We start from the raw sequence: 21,291 nt of genomic DNA, 5'->3' as shown, positions 1-21,291 counted from the left end.
GTTTTAATGTGTTTGGTAGCCATTTGTGTATCTTCTTTGGTGAAATGCCTGTTCAAATCTTTTAACCACTTTTAAATTGGATTTTTTTCTGCTTATTCTTGGGTTGTCAGAGTTATTTAAATATTTTACATATTATTCCTTTATTAGATATATGTTTGCAAACATTTTCTTTGATTTTGTGCTGTCTTTTCACTGTTTTAAGTGTCCTTTAAAGACCAGAACTTTTAAATTTTGATGAAGTTCAATTCACCACTTTTTTCCTTTTTTAATCATGCTTTTCATGTTATATCTAAAAACACTTTGACTAACTCAACATCATAAAGAATTTCTCTTATCTTCTAAGAGTTTTATAATTTTACTTTACATTTAGAAATATCCATTTTGAATTAATTTTTTGTATGTGATGTTGAGTAAAGTTCTAAATCCATCCCTTCACTTATGGATATACAGTTGCCCCAGCACCATTTGTTGAAAAGACTATCATTTTCCCCTTAAGTTCCTTAGCACCTTTGTCAAAAATTAATTGACCATAAATAAAGAGGTTTATTTATAGACTCTCAATTTTGTTGCATGTATCTCTATGCCTGTCCTTATGCCAGCACCACACTTTCTTAATTATTGTTGCTTTATAAAGAGTTTTGAAATTGGTAGATGGAAGTTCTCAAACTTAGTTGCTCTTTTACAAAAAAAAAATCTTGCATATGTAGTTCCTTCATATTCCCATATAAATTTTAAGATCACCTTGTTAATTTCTACAAAGAGAAAAGTCTGCTGGCAATTTGATAAGAATTATGTTGGAAGTGTAAATCAATTTTAAAAAATGTGCCATTTTAACAGTGTGCACTCTTTCAATCCATGAACATGGAATACTTATTTATTTAGATTTTGTTCACTTCTCATAATAATGTTTTGTAATTTTCAGTGTAGGCATGTTATACTTCTATGTTAAACTTATTCCTAAATATTTTATTCTTTCTGATAGTATTGTGAATAGAGTTGTCTTAATTTTATTTTTGCATTGTTCATTGCTAGTAAACAGAATTATAATTGATTTTTGTGTTTGATTCTGTGACCTTGCTGAACTCATTTATTTTTCACATATATGATTATATCATCTGTAACTAAAAGTAGACTTTCTTTCCAATTTTTTCAATTTTTTTTTTTGACTAATTGCCTTGGCTGTTCTTCAGTATAATGTAAACGTCAGTACAATGTTGAATAGAAGTGGCAAGAGCAAATATCATACCCTTGTTCCCTCACTTTCTTAGGAAGAAAGGATTTAATTTTTTACTATCGGATATGATGCTAGCTATAAATCTTTCATAGATGGTCTTTATCAGATTGAGGAAGTTCTCTTCTGTTCCTGTTTTGTTGAGAGTATTTAACATGAGGGAATGCTGAATTTTGTCAAACACTTTTGCATCTATTGAGATGATAATTTTGTTTGTTTGTTTTTTATTCTGTCAATATGGTATATTACACTATTTTTTTTTTTTTTAATTTATTGGCTGCGTTGGGTCTTCGTTCCTGCACATGGGCTTTCTCTAGTTGCTGCGAGCAGGGGCTACTCTTCATTGTGGTGCACGGGCCCTTCATTGTAGTGGCTTCTCTTGTTGTGGAGCACGGGCCCTAGGCACGTGGACTTCAATAGTTGTGGCACATGGGCTCAACAGTTGTGGCTCACAGGCTCTAGAGCACAGGCTCAATAGTTGTGGCACACGGACTTAGTTGCTCCATGGCATGTAGAATCTACCAAGAGCAGGGCTCAAACCCATGTCCCCTGCATTGGCAGGCAGATTCCCAACCACTGTGCCACCTAGGAAGTCCACTAATTGATTTTTTAAATGTTAAATCGACCTTGCATTCCTGGAATAAATTCCACTTGGTTTTATATGTTGCTGCATTCAGTTTACTAATATTTTGTGAAGGATTTTTGTACCTATGTTCTTCTTTTTTTTTTTTTTAAATAAATTTATTTATTTATTTATTGGCTGCATTGGGTCTTCGTTGCCGCACACAGGCTTTATCTAGTTGCAGTGACCGCAGGCTACTCTTCATTGTGGTACTTGGGCTTCTCATTGCGGCAGGTTCTCTTGTTGCAGAGCATGGACTCTAGGTGAGCGGGCTTCAGTAGTTGTGACATGTGGGCTCAACAGTTGTGGCTCGAGGGCTCTAGAGTACAGGCTCAGTAATTGTGGCACACAGACTTAGTTGCTCTACAGCATGTGGGATCTTCCCCGCCCAGGGATCAAACGCGTGTCCCCTGCAATGGCAGGTGGATTCTTAACCACTGTGCAACCAGGGAAGCCCCTGTATTTATGTTCTTGAAGGCTATTGGTCTGTAGTTTTTTTTGTTTGTTTTTTGCTTTTTGTTTTTTAATAATGTCTTTGTTTGGCTTTGATATCAGGTAATAGTGGCCTTATAGAATAAGTTGGGAAGTGTTCCTTTCTCCTCTGTTTTTGAAAAAATATGGAAATGATTTGTTTGTTTCTTCTTTAACTATTTCATGGAATTCATCAATGAAACCATTTGGGCCTGGGCTTTTCATTGTGCAAAGATTTTAAATTACTAATTCAATTTCTTTACTTGTTATTGGTCTGTTCTGATTTTTAATTTCTTCTCTTTTTTTAATAAATAAATAAATTTATTTATTTTTTGTTTGCATTGGGTCTTCATTACTGTGTACAGGCTTTCTCTAGTTGAGGGGAGTGGGTGCTACCTTTTGTTGCAGTGCATGGGCTTTTCAATGAGGTGGCTTCTCTTGCTGTAGAGCATGGGCTTTAGGCACGCGGGCTTCAGTAGTTGTGGCATGTGGGCTCAGTATTCGTGGCTCATGGACTTAGTTGCTCTGTGGCATGTGGGATCTTCCCGGACCAGGGCTTGAACCTGTGTCCCCTGCATTGGCAGGCGGATTCTTAACCACTGTGCAACCAGGGAAGTCCCTTTAATTTCTTCTTGAGTTAGTTTTGGTAGTTTGGATCTTTCTGTGAATTTTTCCATTGCATTTAAGTTGTCTAAATTTTTGGCATAAGTGCATTTATCACATTTCCTTGTGAGCCTTTAATTTCTGTGGGGTTGGTAGTGATGTCTTCCCTTTTATTCTTGATTTTGATAATTTGTGTCTTCTCTTTTTCTTCATGGTTAATCTAGTAAATTTGTGTCCATTTTCTTGATCTTTTCAATGAACCAACTTTTGTTTCACTGATTTTATCTATTGTTCTGATTTCTATTTTGTTGATTTCCTCTCTAGTCTTTATTATATCTCTCTTCTGCTTGCTTCATATTTAATCTTTTTTTCTAACTTACAATGAAAGCTTAAGTTATTAATTTGAGACTTTTCTTCTTTTCAATATAAATGCTTAAAACTGTAAACTTCCCTCTAATAACTGTTTTAGCTTTATCCCATAAACTTTGATATGTTGTGTTTTTTTGTTTTCGTGTTGTTCAAAATACTTTCTAATTTCCCTTGTGATTTCTGTTTTAATTAAGGGGTAATTTAAAAGTATGTTGTTAATTTCCTGATATGTGAGGATTTTCTAAATTTCTTACCATTGTAGATTCTTACTTAATTTTTCTGTTATTAGAGAATACATTGTGTATGGTTTAAATTCATTTAAATGGATTGAGATTATTTTGTGAGCTAGCATATGAATTCTCCTGAAGAATATGTACATTATTGTCATTGGGTAAAGTATTCTAGAGAGGGCAGTTAGGTCAAGCTGACTGATAGCGTTATTCAAGTCTCCTATGTCCTTGCTGATTTTTGTCTAGTTATTCTATCAGTTATTGAGAGTGGAGTATTGAAGTCTCCAGCTATTTTCAATTTTCTATTTTTCTTTCAGTTCTGTCATTTTTTGCTTCATATATTTTAGGGCTCTGTTGGTAGGTGCATGTAAACTTATAATTATTATATTTTTTTGAGAAATTGACCTTCCTATCATTATGAGATGTGCCTCTTTGTCTCTAGTAGTATTTCTTAGTTAAAAGTGTATTTGTTTATAGTAATATATAGTAATACAGCCACTCCAGCTCCTTATGGTTATCATTTGCATGGTATATCTTTTTCATCCTTTTACATTAACAGTATGTGTCTTTAAATTTAGAGTGTGGCTCTTGTAGCAGCACATAGTTGGATTTTAAAAAATTCTGACAATCTCTGCTGTTCTTTGGAGTGTTTAATCCATTCACATTTAATAAAATTACTGCTACGGCTGGACTTATGTTTACCACTTTTGTTACTTTTTTCTGTATATCTCATATCTCTTTTGTTCAGTTGTGCCTCCTTTACTGCCTTGTTTTGTGTTATGCAGATATTTTTAGTGTACCATTTAATTCCTTTCTTTCTTGACTATACTTTTTGTTATTTTCTTTAGGGATTGCTTTAGAAATTATAATACACATATTAACTAATCACAATCTACTTCAGATTTATATTAACTTCATACTAGTAAAACTTAGAAACTTTGCTCCAATATAGTTCCATTTCCTCCCTTACCTTTTGTACTATTATCATACATGTTACAACTCTATATGTCATAAACCCAACAGTGCAGTGTGATGAGTATTGTTTTATGTAATCTTATGTCTTTCAAAGAATTTAAGAGAATAGAAATATGTGTATGCTTATATATTTATTCAATTGTTTACTTCCTGTTGGTTTTTATTTTTTGGGGTGGATTTGAATTACTGTTTGATGTCATTTCCTTTAAACCTGAGGGATTTGTGTTAACATTTTTCGTAAGGTAGGTCTGCTAGCAATGAATTCTCTCAGTCTTTGTCTGGCAATATCTTTACTTTGCTTTCAGTTTTGAGTGATAGTTTCGCTGGACATATAATTCTTGATTTACTTTTTCCTCCAGCACTTAAGTATGTCATATGAATGCCTAGATGTGTAGTTTCTGATGTGAAGTCAATCATTAATATATTGTTGCCTTGTATGTGGTAAATCATTTTACTCTTGCTGCTTTCAAGTTTTCTCTCTGGCTTGGGCTTTCAACAGTTTGACTGTATATGATATATCTACATGTATGTCTCTTTGTGAATATCATACTTGGGTTTGTTGAGTATCTTGGATCCATAGATTAATATTTTTCATCAAATTTGGGGAATTTTAGTCCATTATTTCTTCAAATATATATTTCCTGCCTTTTCTCTCTCTCTCCTCCTTCCAGTACTACCATTAGTCATATCTTGGTATGTTTGATGTTGTCTAACAGGTCTCTGAGGTTTAAAATTTTTTTCATCATTCTTTTTCTGTTTTGTTTTTTTTTTTAGGTTAGATAATTTCTGTCTTCAGGTTCACTGATTTTTTTATTCTTCTATATAAAATCGGTTGAGTCCCTTTAATAAATTTTTCATTTAAACTCCAGAATATGCTTTTGCTCATATTTTATAATTCCTATCTCTTTGTTGACATTCTCTCTTTTTCAGTCATTATTATAATACTTGCCTTAATTCTTTAAACATGGTTTCCTTTATTGACCTTTGAACATATTTCTTATTTCTGCTTTGAAGTCTTTGTCTGCTAAATCCAAATACAGGGTGCAGCTGGAGACAATTTTTATTTACTCTTTTTTTCTTCTGCTGGTGTGCATCATACTTTTCTATTTCTTGTCATGTTTCATAATTTTTGTTGTTGAAAATGGGACATGTTACATAATATATTGTAGTAATTCTGGATTCTGAATTTCCCCCTAAATGTGTAGTTGCTTTGTTTTGTTTTTGTTTAATTACTTGCCTAAACAGGTTTATGGAATCTGTTTACCTTGCATTGTGTTACTGCTGATGTCTCTGTTTAGTTTTTTTTTTTTAATTATAGTTCTCATTTTTAAGCCTGAATTCATAGGGATCACCTTGTATTTGCATAGATTAATGGCCAGTCAATGAATGGTCAGACACTGTGCTCAAACATCTCAAGATAGTAAAGCTTCCATCCTCTGGCATTAGATCTGTGTGTGTATTGGGGAGCACATTTGAAGTTCAGGTAATTTTAAAGTATGTATGCCCTAGATTTACTTACCTTTAGGCTCTCTTGGCTCTCCTCTGCACATGTACACAGGCTTACAGTCAATCAATGATGTGTGGATAACCTGAGTCTTCTCTTTTTTTCCTATTCAGGCACATGGAGAGCTTATGAAGGCCCCATGGGTGGTCTTATTTTTCAAATCTTCCTGTTAAATTTCAGACTGATCTGCCAGTCTGCTGCTTGCTCTAACCGTGATTGCATCTTGAGGGTGAATGAGCTGCTGGTCTTCCCTGGTTTGTTTGCCACTTAGATGGCTGGTGTTATTCACAATGCTGCTGGTTGTGCAGGTTTATCATGCTCTGCTCCAAATCAAGTCAACCCCTCTGGCAGTGAACATTATGATTTTTTCCCCTTTTCCCTCCTTGGTAGAACTACCTTATGGATTGAGCTGGGGTGGGAATGGGGAAAGACTAGGCAAGAATGTCACACAGACTCCCGCTATTCATACCTGAAGTTCAGTATCTTTTGATGAATAGCAACTTGTCAGTGTAGTGTATGCCTTTGGTTGATTTTCAACCCTCAATGGACTGGTTTTGACAATTTTATCAGTTTCATCATTGCTTTTTGGGAGATGAACTGCTGAACTACTCACTCTACCATACCAGAAGTCTCACCTCTGCACTGGCCATTTTTAATAGCTCCTCAGCTGATTCTGATGTGAGGCCAGGGTTGAGTATCACCGGGATAGAGTATGATTACAGGAAGATGAATCTTGACTTCACTTCATTCAATAAATATTTATTGAACACTATCAGGCACTGGATACAGTGCTGAGGATACAAAGGTAACTTAGGCCATCCCTCTCCTTGAGTAGTCATAGGCAATGGGAAAGATAAAGAGGGAAACTAATAATGCAATATAACCACAAGCATATAGGAATGGGTGATGTGGGTTTGGGAGCATTGTCAGCAGAAGACAATGCCTACAGTTCATCATTTTTTCTGGAACATGCTGATAGGTTGTCATAATTTTTTCAGAAAGTAATATAACCACTAAGTAGATCCATACTTAACATAAGTATGAATAAAGTTACTCATCCTGGGGAACTAGGACAATTTCCCAAAATTATGTGACGATTATAAACATAACTTTAAAGAACTAGCAATTTATTTCATGTAAATTTTAATGAGTTTTTTAATGCTTTATTTTAAATTGGACTGTGATGATTTCATAACCTCAATTGATGTAAATAAATTCAGGAATAGCAAATCAACATCAGACTCATTATTAGCAGTGTGACATGGTGTTGTGTTTTCCAAAGTGGGGAGTCCATGAAGGCAAGCCATGGAAGTGTAGAAAGAAATACTAGCACTTCTGTATTTAAAAAAAAAAATCAAATTTGGCCCTCAACATTTTTCTATGGATTGAATATTTCATAAGGTGAGAATATTTATATAGCCAGTATATGCATAGAATTTATAAATAGACATTATATAGGTGACATGCCCGAAATATTTTTGGATCAAGAAGACTCAGACACAAAAGTTGGAGACTACTGGTGTAGTGAAAAGAACACTAACCTAGGTGGTTGCCAGTCCTAGTTCACCTACCAACTTGCTGTGTGAACCTTGGCAAGTTACAAAGACCTTCTAGGTCTTCTACATCTATAAAATGAGAAGCGTAGTATAAATATCCCTGAGATCTCTCCCAGTTCTGTGATCCTATAAGTAGTTTTGTTCTTACTTTTCCTGTCAAGAATAATTGTGAAGTTGTGAGAGCAGAAGGTTATGTTGTTGTTGTTGTCGTTCAGTATTTGAATTGGATGGAGGTGCAAGTCTATTTCTGAGTCCCTGGAACATTTCCAGAGAGAGCTTTCTGTACCTGGGCTACATCCCTTCTCTGTGGTGCTGCTGGTCATAGGTGTCATACAAACCATGATATTTCTTTAAATTCTGCTAATTTTAGGCATATTAACAGAGGACATACCACAATTAGTAGCAGAGTACGGGTAGATGTACCTAGACACAGTTACAGACACATGGGTGCACACGTACACAAGCAAATCAATCCTTACCTATAGCTTAGTTTCACTGCCTTCATAAATCAAAATTTAGAACGATTCAAGATTTAAGACATGAAGAATATTAAATATAGTTTTAATAGTTAAATATAATTTAATAGTTTAAATATAGTTTTAATTGGGGTTTATCCCTGGGATGCAAGGATTCTTCAATATATGCAAATCAATCAACGTGATACATCATATCAACAAACTGAAGGATAAAAACCATATGATCATTTCAATAGATGCAGAAAAAGCTTTTGACAAAGTTCAACATCCATTTATGATAAAAGCTCTCCAGAAAATGGGCATAGAAGGAAATTACCTCAACATAATAAAAGCCATATATGAGAAACCAAAAGCCAACATCGTTCTCAATAGGGAAAAACTGGAAGAATTCCCTCTAAGAACAGGAACAAGACAAGGGTGTCCACTCTCACCATTATTATTCAACATAGTTTTGGAAGTTTTAGCCACAGCAATCAGAGAAGAAAAAGAAATAAAAGGAATCCAAATTGGAAAAGAAGAAGTAAAATTGTCACTCTTTGCAGATGACATGATATTATATATAGAAAACCCTAAAGACTCTACCAGAAAACTGCTAGCACTAATTGATGAGTTTAGTAAAGTAGCAGGATACAAAATTAATGCACAGAAATCTCTTGCATTCCTATACATGAACAACGGAAGAGCAGAAAGAGAAATTAAGGAAACTCTCCCATTCACCATTGCAACCAAAAGAATAAAATACCTAGGAATAAACCTGCCTAAGGAGGCAAAAGATCTGTATGCAGAAAACTTTAAGACATTGATGAAAGAAATCAAAGACGACACAAACAGATGGAGGGACATACCATGTTCCTGCATTGGAAGAATCAACATCGTGAAAATGTCTGTACTACTCAAAGCAATTTACAGATTCAATGCAATCCCGATCAAATTACCAATGGCATTCTTCACAGAACTAGAGCAAGAAATTTCACGATTTGTATGGAAACGCAAAAGACCCCGAATAGCCAAAGCAATCTTGAGAAGGAAAAATGGAGTTGGCGGAATCAGGCTTCCTGATTTCAAACTATACTACAAGGCCATAGTGATCAAGACAGTATGGTACTGGCACAAAAATAGAAAGGACGATCAATGGAATAGAATAGAGAGCTCAGAAGTAAGCCCAAACACATATGGGCACCTGATCTTTGACAAAGGAGGCACGAGTATACAATGGAAAAAAGACAGCCTCTTCGATAAGTGGTGCTGGGAAAATTGGACAGCAACACGTAAAAGAATGAAATTAGAACACTTCCTAACACCATACACAAAAATAAACTCCAAATGGATTAAAGACCTACATGTAAGGCCAGACACTATAAAACTCCTAGAGGAAAACATAGGCAGAACACTCTATGACATCCATCAAAGCAACATCCTTTTTGACCCACCTCCTAGAATCGGGGAAATAAAATCAAGAATAAACAAATGGGACCTCATGAAACTTAAAAGCTTTTGCACAGCAAAAGAAACCATAAACAAGACTAAAAGGCAACCCTCAGAATGGGAAAAAATAATTGCCTATGAAACAACGGACAAAGGATTAACCTCCAAAATATACAAGCAGCTCATGAAGCTTAATACCAAAAAAGCAAATAACCCAATCCACAAATGGGCAGAAGACCTAAATAGACATTTCTCCAAAGAAGACATACAGATGGCCAACAAACACATGAAAAGATGCTCAACATCACTCATCATCAGAGAAATGCAAGTCAAAGCCACGATGAGGTATCACCTCACACCGATCAGAATGGCCATCATCACAAAGTCTGGAAACCACAAATGTTGGAGAGGGTGTGGAGAAAAGGGAACTCTCCTGCACTGTTGGTGGGACTGTAAGTTGGTACAGCCACTATGGAAAACAATTTGGAGGTTCCTTAAAAAACTACACATAGAACTACCATATGATCCAGTAATCCCACTCCTGGGCATATACCCAAAGAAAACCATAATCCCAAAAGAAACATGTACCATCATGTTTATTGCAGCACTCTTTACAATAGCCAGGACATGGAAGCAACCTAAATGCCCATCAACAAATGAATGGATACAGAAGATGTGGCATATATATACAATGGAATATTACTCAGCTATAAAAAGGGATGAGATGGAGCTATATGTAATGAGGTGGATAGACCTAGAGTCTGTCATACAGAGTGAAGTAAGTCAGAAAGAGAAGGACAAATATTGTATGCTAACTCACATATACGGAATCTAAAAATGGTACTGATGAACTCAGTGACAAGAACAAGGATGCAGATACAGAGAATGGACTGGAGAACTCGAGGTATGGGAGGGGGCGGGGGCTGAAGGGGAAACTGAGACGAAGCGAGAGAGTAGCACAGACATATATATACTACCAACTGTAAAATAGTCAGTGGGAAGTTGTTGTATAACAAAGGGAGTCCAACTCGAGGATGGAAGATGCCTTAGAGGACTGGGGCGGGGAGGGTAGGGGGGACTCGATGGGGGGGAGTCAAGGAAGGGAGGGAATACGGGGATATGTGTATGAAAACAGATGATTGAACCTGGTGTACCCCCCAAAAAATAAAAAATAAATAAAAAATAAAAAAAATAAAAACAACAACAACAACAACAAAATATATATAGTTTTAATAGTTTAAAAGACCCACTTTGATCCACACATATCAAGTTAAGTGTCTACTCAGAAACTGACTTATAAGACAGAAGGTTATTTTCAAAATTTAGATATAACTAAAAGCCCAAGAAGTTAGCAAGCCCTTATTTAGCTCTTTGATGTAACTTCAAAGAAATTTAAATTTTACATATTCTATTGAACTCCTCTAAAAGCACTATTTGACTTTAAAATTTGATAGAGTAAGATGTTAGACTTCAGTGGTCCTGGGTCATAACAAAATAGACAATTGATGGCTTTTCTTCAAATAATTAGTTACACTGGTAATTGCATAGTCAGTTCCTTAAAACTTTGTTTCTTTGATTTAGTTTTGTTTGTTGACTTTGGCAAATGACTTAGCATTACCAAATAGTCTGTTGGCACAGTATTTTAACATCTAATCCTCACACACTCTTTTTTTATTAGGATTCAAAAGCTTGAAGAAACTTAGAGAGCATAACAAATGTTTGATATTTTCTAAATACTTTGTATTTTCTAAGTAATACCATATAATATATGAAATCACAATGCTTTTTATGAAGTCTTTTGTTCCAAGTGAAATATGATGTGAAAACTGATGATAGTCCTATGAATCTTTACTAAATTTCAGCTATCAAAAACTGTCTACTGTGGGACTTCCCTGGTGGTCCAGTGGTAAAAAATCCACCTTTCAATGCAGAGGACGTGGATCCGATCACTGATCAAGGAAGTAAGATCCCACATGCCACAGGGCAACTAAGCCCGAGCGCCACAACTAGGAAGAGAAAAAACCCACACGCCACAACTAGAGAGAAGCCCTCGTGCCGCAACGAAAGATCCCACATGCTGCAGTGAAGACTCCATGTGCCACAACTAAGACCCGATGCAGCCAAAAATAAAATTAAGTAATTAATTATGTATTTTAAAAAGACGGTGTAGTATTGATGAAGGGATAGATGCATAAAATCGAAAAGACAGACGAAAGATCCCCTCAAATAGAACCATACTTAAAAAAAATTGCTGTGATTTACTTGTGAGAATGGAATAATCGCATTCTGGCACAGTCTATGTAATAAATGCATCGTTTAAAAGATTTATCTTAAAGGGAAAATGACAGAAAAAAGGAAACAACAATACAACAAAAAGAATGACAAATCACAGCTGTTCTGATATAAATAAACATTGAAAACGAACTCATGAGAATATGGCTGCAGACAGTAGAATGAAAGTAAAAACAGCAAAAGCAGAAAAACAGGAGAAAAATTAGAAAATGCAAATGTTCTGTAAATAGAAAAAAATGAAACTCAGACTCCATAATTAATTTTATTTTGTATAGTAATGGAATTAAAGGAGTGAAGGAAAATACCACTTTAAACTTAGACCTGTATTAGCACAGCTTGTACTTTGTAACCTGCTAAGCGTATAGAATGCAATCATTTTGCTGCTGCCTGGAACAGTCAGCCAGGCACAGATTTCACTAAGCCTTCCAATTGGTAACCAATCCACAAGCTGAATTCAAGGTTCTAACCTTTAGTGTTAATGCTGATTGTAAAATAAGAGCTAGATATTCCCCCTGGGGGAGGGGATAGTTAGTGGGGGAGGGAAAGGTTTGCCATGTCTATGCTACCACTCCACTCCAGGAATTAAAGGCAGTAGCCCACCTTATTCTCCCAAGCCCAGTACCATTGTACCCCCTGCACTTCGGAGAAGTCCTGCAGGTCTGTGCTTCTTGCATAGCAGAGGATAGAATTACTTACAATATTATGTATCCATTTTGTACTATGTATATGCACTGCCTTCTTCTTTTGATTTAGGTAATCTCTTTGCTTTTGCTGATGCTTTTTAAAGACTGGGAACCGGTCAAGGTTTGGATGCTTTGGAAGGTTTTGCTGTTTTAACTGAGCAGCTTGCTTTTCCCGTGCCACACCACTCACATGCTTCACTTCCTCTTCAGATTTTCTCTACACCAGGGGCCCTTTTAAGATTAACTTTTAATTTTAGACTCAGTTCAAGTCTATAGAAGAATTACAAGGATAGTGCAGAGTTCCTGTATGGCTTCTTATTGTGACTATCTTTCCCTACAGTGTAGATGAGGGACGTTTAGCCAGCGCCCATGGATTGACTTCAGAGACTCCGTGAACTCCTGAAATTTATGCCAAATTCTATATGTTTGAAGGAAAATGCATTTCATTTCATTCAAGAACTAAATAGATTAAGATTGCACTTTTACTTACATCAATTCTTTTCTCTAGGTGCAATCTCTGCTGTCATGTTTTACACTCTGCTAACACATTTTTTGGTTTTTAGAACAATAACTACCTCCAAGTGTACACTTGCACCAGTGTGCATGGGTGGATTTTTGTGTACAATAGCACTAACAAAGCGTCCTTTATCAAATCTGTAATTTTCCAAGTCACTCGACACTGTGTGTTCAGTAAAATATATTAACTCTATTGTTTGATGAACCTGATGTCCTTTCTAACAGAGTCTGTCTACACTACATAAAGGCCTCAGGTTGAACCTAGAGGCCCTGCATCAGAATCGTCTGGGTTCCCTATACAGAAAATTTGCTTTTTCATCAATCCCCTGAAAGCATTTGGATGCACAATTATCCAAACGATTTATGCAGACCACCTAAATTTCCAACATTAACTAACAGCAAAGGGTATTTGGAACTATTACAAAAGCATTGCTGCTTTCCCTTGAAACTTTAATGGGGAAAAAGCCATGAAATTACTGTAGACCTACTTTTCTCATGTCTAGATAGAGTGCATTATGTGAGGTTATTCTCACTCTAGCTTAAAGATAAAAGATATTTATAACATTACTCATCTAGGATTCTGTGAAATGTCCCCAAACTTAAAACTTCCTTTATAAGCATTTTTTAAATATTGACTAACATTAGGGTTTCTTTTTTTTCCAGACTTACAGATTCCAGTCTGAGGCTAGAAGATTATTCATCCAAGCTGAGCCCCCAAACAAAGAGAGCCAAGAAAAGCCTTCTTTCTGGAGAGGAGAAAGAAAATCTGCCAAGTGACTATATGGTGCCCATTTTCTCAGGACGGTACGTACGGATTCTCTCTCTGGATCTGAGTATTAGAAAGTGGAGAGTAAATGTTGTCAGGTAGTAATAATAATAGCAGCTGTCATTTATTGAGCACTTACTATGTACTGGTTGAGAAAGGTCTGAGGAACCTTGTAACCATGCACGGAGGGAGATGTGTTCATTGTAAAAATGACTGCCATCACATAGGATGGCTATAAGACAAAAGAGAATGACCAGCAACTTATTTCTAATTATGTAACTAGTTGGAATTAGAAGCAGAATTTTGGATGCTGGTGATTAGATATTATATATAGTCACTATGTTTATGGTAGAAAGAAAGGTTAAAACTGTTAAATATTGGGTGAACTAAAAGAAAAAAATCAGATGATATGTTTAGGTAGATTGGTTGCCAGTGTGGTTTTAATTATTATTCATTAGGAAGAAAAAAAAATCTTAGATAATGTAGACTAAGTAAAAGAATTGCATCATAACTCGAATGCCTGGCTTATGTTTGTTAAATTTAAGATAGATTACTATTTATTTTGAGGTAAACTTCAAAGAAAATAATCACTAAATCACGTCTGTGTAATGCCAAATTTCTGTTTATAACATAAACATTTTTTTGAATGATAATATATACAAAGGAATCTTGAAAGGAGACTTGTCCAAGACACCAAATTAAAGTTTAACAGTAACTTTCTGAGCCTTCCCTGAATGGATAATTATTCACAGAGCTACAGGGATGTTCAGAATGAGGTCATCTTCTCCAGGCAAGTGCTATCAGGAAAATCACTAAGCAATAATACAGGTGTGATTTGGGGTGACCTGCTTCCATTTCCCTGCATTTTTTTCTTTCAACTGCTTTCTGGCAGTTCCTTTCTGAATTGTTTCAGAGGTTAATGTCATAATTGCTCTGAACCTACTTAGGGAGGTAAGGGGATAAACATATTCTATTTTTAGCTTTTTATTTTATATCTCTGATTTTTTTATATCTGATTTTTTAAAGTGAACTTTCCCGATAAACATGCTTATATTGTTAAGCATGCTTGCCCAGACTCAGCCTCTTCATGGTTGGTTTAATGACACTTATGTTTCTTTTAGGAGATGGCTAGGTTAGAGGAGTGAACTATTTTATTTTATGCTTTTTAAAAATCATGTCAGCTTAGCATTAACGTACATGGCATGGCTTTCCACCTGGGCTGGCATGAAGTGAAGCTTCTCACTCTCACTGTCTTCTCTCTGCCCTTTCCTCACCAAACCATTTTTCCCCCTCCAGGCTAGTCTCAAGAAATGATCATTTACAAAATAAACTGTGATAAAAGAAAGTGTGAATAAAAATGTTATGTTCTAGGTTTTATTTCTGGCTTTCCTTCATTTTTTATATGAAGCCATCTCCTATATTCTATCACTATGAAAATAACACTTCCTAATGGTGTTGACAGTATTAACAATCTAAGAGGATGGGAAAGTAGTGAACATTTGTTGAGTACCTATTTTTTGCTGGGACTCACTCTAGGTGCATTATATAAACTACCTTGCTAAGTCCTCCATCCAGCCCTGGAGAGGTATTAGTATGTCAGTTTTTGGACGAGGAAATCAATGCTCAGTGACTTGCTGAAAGTCACATAGCTGGTAGTGGATGAGCTGAGAGTCTCCCTAGGATTGGCAAATGCAATTATAGTATATTTCTGGGGAATATAATTTCTTCTGGATGGCACTTGAAAATTCTACTCCTGATAGTCTAAGTAGAGCTAACTTTATGTCAGCAACAGGTTTTAATTGAAAGCATCAGAGATAGCCAGAGTATTGGAAAGGTTTTAAATTTATTTTAAATTTGCAGTAGTGTGTGTGTTTTTTTTTTTTTGGCACACGGGCTTAGTTGCTCCGTGGCATGTGGGATCTTCCTGGAGCTGGGATCGAACCCATGACCTCCGCATTGGCAGGCAGATTCTTAACCACTGCGCCACCCTAGGAAGCCCCAGTAGTGTGTTTTTGATGTTAGCACCATATTCTTTCTCTCGTACCCAGATTATAGCAGGGTTTATCACTGATGCACTTATATTTACTTAAAGGCAAACGTCCCTGCTGTCCTGGTTCAAAAATATTTTTTTAATGTACATGAGTTCTCCTGTGAAATAATTACAGTTTTCCCCCCTGAGGTTTAGCTTATTTGCAAATGGAAAAGGCAAGGAAACTGTGACTCCATTCTGTCCTCTAGAGCTATGTCAGCATGTCTACTGTTAGAGGGAAGGTGAACTTAAAGTTCTCTAACTTAGAGTTGTCTCAACTCGGGTCTGGACTAGCATTGAATATAATCTGTTACTATACATATTGAATCATATTACAAACCTCATTTCTAATCTCTATATCGTATATTAGCTTCTGTAGATTCTCATGACGTCTGTTTTGTGTTTACTTATTAATTCATTCACTTCCTATGTCATTAAAAAAATTAGAGGTAATTATGTCAAGACAGTAAGCTAAAAATCTTCCATCTTCCCTTTTCTCCCCCTAAATTATAGCAGGTAATTTCCTTGGTAGAGACTACTTATTAATATTTGGAGAGATAGAGAGAAGGAAAAAGAAATTAAAATTTACTCGCTAAGTTTAGTAAAACACAAGGTGGACTAATCTTGTCTACCAGGTGTTTTAGTAAAATTCCATGAGAAATTCCAAATTTTGGCAAATGTCAAGTCCTTCTCCTCAGCAAACTACATAGATCCAGGTGCCGGGGACTTGCAAACACAACAGCGGTGTTTGCTTAAAGTGTGAAGTAATTATTCTTACAAGAAAAGGAAATGTAAAATTCTGCCTTAAGAGGTCTCAGGAGACTCAATTTCAAGAGAATCTTCAATATAATCAATATAGTCCTTACTGAAACATATAATAGGATCAACAACAAAGGTATTGAAGGAGTTTTTAAATAATCCGAATATTTTAAGCAACATTACTAAATCACAGCACAAATTCTATCATAAACTACTACATTAGGCACAGTGCTTTGGGATGTAACCACTCACTTGCCATCATCATCATCAATTACGAAAAAAACCAAGTCACTTTTGTAAGCATCAACACTTCAATTGTGAGTTTGATCATTTCTTTACATCAGAGCTATGTGCAAACAGAAATGAAGGTTGTCATATTAAATATGTATACACACACATAATCTCTATTATTGTGGAAAGGAAACCCACTAGGCATAAGGATCTCACGTAAGTTTACAGCTATTTTCTGTGTGCAGCAGCTCTGGGCAATGCATTACATCATCTGAGTTACAGTATCCAGATCAAGCACATAGTCATAAATCAGAACCACAATCACACAACTGTCTGTCACTTTACAATATCGTCTTTTCTGGAAGGAAATCATAGTTAGTCTTTTTTTATAGACTAAATCGTATTTAAATGCACTAAGGAAACCAAAGAAATGACGTTGGGCAAGTTATCTAAGTTCTCTGAGTCTTGTTACCATATATCTGAAGTGGAAAGGGTACAGTTTACTTCAGAGGGTTGTTGTGAGGGGAAATGAGATACTGTATATAAAAAGCACTTGGCAAAGCATCACAGCCGTAGTGAGTATTAGTATTGTCATTATCATGGTGTGTTAAGGTGAGGATCACTTCCGTACATGAAGAGTTAGGTCCTATTTACCAGGATTTTCCCCATCAGGTTTTCTTTGGGCACAGTGTACAACATCTGAGGTCTGGTACTTTGCACTTGGTAAAATTGGCCAATCTTATCACTGCCATCCACAATATCTGTATTTCGCTGTTATTACATTTTAGCCAAGTGCATGTCAGTGGAGTTACCGACACAGAAGAAGAAAGAATTAAAGAAGCTGCTGCTTACATAGCCCAGAGGAATCTTCTTGCTAGTGAGGAAGGAATCACTGCGGCCAAGCAGTCCGCAGTATCCCAGCAATCCGCGTCAGCGGTATCCCAGCAATCCATGTCCGCGGTATCCCAGCGGTCCACGTCTGCGGTATCCAAGCAGTCCGCGGCATCCAAGCAGTCCGCGGCATCCAAGCAGTCCGCGGCATCCAAGCAGTCCGCGGTATCCAAGCAGTCCACGTCCACGCTGCACCAGGAGGAAGCTTTTGAGAAAAAGTCGAGGAAAGTTGCAATTCGAGAAAAGGCAGAACACCTGTCTCTGAAAAAAACGGTAAGAAAAGACAATTTAATGTAACTTACAAAAGTAGAAATGCCACCACTATATATAAAATAGATAACTAATAAGGACCTACTGTATAGCACAAGGAACTGTACTCAATACTCTGTAATGGCCTATATGGGAATAGAATCTAAAAAAGAATGGATATATGTATGTGTATAATTGATTCACTTTGCTGTATAGCAGAAGGTAACACAACATTGTAAATCAACTATACTCCAATAAAAATTAATTTTAAAAAAGTAGATATGCATGCAACATTGTGTATGTGTGTGTTAATACAGATTAATTAGTTTCAAAGGAATAAATATGTGGTCTTGTGGAGAAACAGAGGTAAAGAAAAGAAGGAAAAAGACATCAAAATGTATAGATCAAAGAAAGACAAACAATAGTTTTAAATTCCGTGACATTTTAGGTTCTACAGAAATTAAAGTTCTTGAAGAACCTTAAGAAATCCGCCTAAGATAAGTAAAATAGGTTGCTCAGGCTTAGAATGTTAAAAATTAAATGATGTGTCTGTTTTTAAAAGGGGTGAGGGGAATTCATTTGATCTGAATGCAGAAGTAAGACTCCAACGGAAAAAATTATCATTTTGATTTCTACATTTCATTTTTGTAGTACGTTACTTCAATTTCATAATATGTTGATTTTTTTTCAGTTAGAAGAAACTGAGGCATATCACAAAAAGTTGAATGAAGATAGTCTTCTCCATGCTCCTGAATTTGTCATTAAACCTCGTTCCCACACTGTTTGGGAGAAAGAAAATGTAAAATTACACTGCTCTGTAGCCGGCTGGCCAGAACCTCGTCTTACATGGTATGCTGTCTTTATGAAAACTTCTCATAGAATCGATTACTCAAAGTTAATTTTACGTCTTGTGAAAACATGTGGCATTAGGAATATGCAAGTGTCAGTGAAAACATCTACAAGTTTAAATAAGTTTTTTAAATAGTGAAGACAATACGTATATGGAAGGAAAGAACAGGCTTTCCTTCCATCATGATTTATGATATTTTATAATCCTATTATACAAATGGGTCTTTATCTTATTTAAAGTGTTAAAATTTAGTCAGCATATTTGGTGTCATTTTGTGATGAGAAGCAATACCGCCTTTTTAAAAGTAATTAAGAAAATCTTAATGTATTTTCTAAAGCCAAACAAAAGAGGGGATGGGATGGGAGCTGTTATGAATATGTGGCCTGAAGTGATTTTTGTTCCATGAAGGATAAGCTCCCCCTTTTTCCATCCATTATGTATCCTATTGCAATTGTCAATGACCATGATCCCTAACTCAGAACTCTTCCATCATATGGCATGAATGTCTGCCACAGAGAGCAGAAGTCTGAAGAGGATTGTGAGCCAGTTTTAAAAGGCGTTTTCCATCTTATTCTCTGACAGTGGTATTTTGCATGCTGTTCTCTTATCCTCTGGAGCGGTGGTAAATGCGCCCTATATAAACACTTCACAGAATAGTACTGTCCCCCAAAGAGCACATCTCTTCCTCTCTTTTCCGTTATTTCTACTGCTGTTTGGACACATGGCTAGCATAATGGAGGTGGCTGACAAGATAAACCGTTACCTAAGGTTATTCTTAAGGAGCAGGTGGTGAGTTTTTTTTTTTTTTTTAATTCACCTATGATGTCAATCTGCCTGTGATAATATTGGATTTAGTTACAGTTTTTCTTGTATGTAAACTCTTTTCAGGGTTCTTGAGTTTGAAGACCAAAGAATGAAAACCAAAGCCAGCCCTATATTACCAAGGCAAATAATTTATAGTAAACAAAGATGAGAAATGTAGGAACATATTTCAATGAAAATGAAGTTAAAAAAAATCAATTTCCAAAGCTTTAAAAGTATAAGTATACTATAGTTAGCTAGGAATCAATCCATCCTTGCCTCACCTTTCTCTCTACCTGTAGTTGCACAAATTGGCCTATCAAAGTGACATTTCCTCTTAAAAAACTGATTACTTCCCACCTCAGAAAAAATCCAAACTTTCCTATAGAAATGCATAAAGAATAACAAATTTGTAGCTCCAAGAAATATTACTTGATGAGTAAAAAATTCATCATGTTTTATGAATTAAAATGTACTACCAATAAATGAATAATCGGAGTCCTTAAGTAGATATATTTATTACACAGTGTCCTGTCTCTGTTTTCCTGATTTTTTAAACATCAGAGTTAAAGACGATTTTCAAAAGAATACAAAGTGATCTCTTGGAGATAAATATTAATTTCTTAAGCATTTATTTATTCTGTTAAATACACAGTAACTAGAATACAAACATGCCGTGTACCACTGATGGTGTTACTAAGCCAGAGTAATGGGGTTTTACAAAGGCAGAGCTCAAATTCTGCTGGAGATTAAACTCCTCACAGTGTTTTGTGGGCTAAAAAGAGTGATTTTTAAAACAAACACAAAAAGATAAAAACTCCACAGAAAAAATATGAGATGACTAGACTGTCAATCCTTAAAATTCCAGTTAAATTGATAAAATAGAAATACTGTCAGTTCTTATTTATCCTCACTAATGGGGCTGAGAAGTATGACTGACCCCTCAAATCCTTCACATTTGCTTTGAAATATTTATTTCCTTAACAAGTGAATTTTATGGCCTAGGGGCTCATTTTAATCAAAAACAAATGCACAGAGACAAGATTTGTCTCAGGAATGATTGGGAGGCTTCTCCTTGACTGGAACAAGCCTTCTCTAGTTCCCGCGCCCCCTTTAGTGCTTGGAGAAGGCAAATCTGTCATCAAGAATTCTTCTGGTAGGGACAGATCAGACTATTTCACAGAAAATTCTGTTGCCTTGCATGTCAAGCGAGAAGTAAATATGAAAACAAAAGAACCAGTGGGCCACTAAGAAAATATTTCACCTTTAGCAAGCAAGATTTGCCCCTGGATAAAGCTGAAATTTGGACAATCAGCTAGCAGATAACTGAAAATCGGCTGTGGCGATAAATAAGGTCAGATCCAGGTTTTGTGGGGCATGAGGATTATACAATCTGAGGAGCACTCCTTGCAAAAAAGAATATAAAGTTAGTCATATGCATTAGGTACAGAGCCTTGTGGGGACCTGTGCTGATGAGAGAGCCTGCAACTTCAGCTTCACTGGTTTCAAGGTAAATCCACCTCTGGGAGTAAACTTCCATGTGGGATTAGTATACCTTCCTGGGTATGTTGCCTTTTTAAAAATAACCATTAAATGAAGCTCTAATTTACTTTGCAAGCTGCTGGTCCAGAGTATGCAGTCTTCAGTGAGCATTCTTCCCCTCAAGGAACAGGGAACCAAGACCCAAGCAAGAGCCATGGTTGTGGGTGATTAATTTGCTGGCATTTATGCCTCTTTGGTACCCAGTTGCAGCTTCCTGGGC

At 36.0% G+C, this 21,291-nt stretch overlaps 1 protein-coding gene across 2 annotated transcripts in view; it reads left to right on the top strand.

The window, feature by feature from the left end:
- Window positions 1–21,291, top strand: part of MYOM1 (myomesin 1) — a 132,033-nt gene that overhangs the window by 12,772 nt on the left and 97,970 nt on the right. For both annotated transcript variants that reach the window (XM_057699304.1, XM_057699303.1), the window contains exons 3-5: window positions 13,617–13,757; window positions 17,527–17,902; window positions 18,570–18,727. In XM_057699304.1, coding sequence (XP_057555287.1) covers window positions 13,617–13,757; window positions 17,527–17,902; window positions 18,570–18,727 — 675 coding nt within the window. The remainder of the gene's footprint in view (window positions 1–13,616; window positions 13,758–17,526; window positions 17,903–18,569; window positions 18,728–21,291) is intronic.

Source organism: Hippopotamus amphibius, chromosome 11, assembly GCF_030028045.1.
Source record: "Hippopotamus amphibius kiboko isolate mHipAmp2 chromosome 11, mHipAmp2.hap2, whole genome shotgun sequence".
In the NCBI taxonomy this organism is placed as follows: domain Eukaryota; kingdom Metazoa; phylum Chordata; class Mammalia; order Artiodactyla; family Hippopotamidae; genus Hippopotamus; species Hippopotamus amphibius.
The sequence above is the reverse complement of the archived record's forward strand: the minus strand, read 5'-3'. Positions and strand labels throughout refer to the sequence as shown.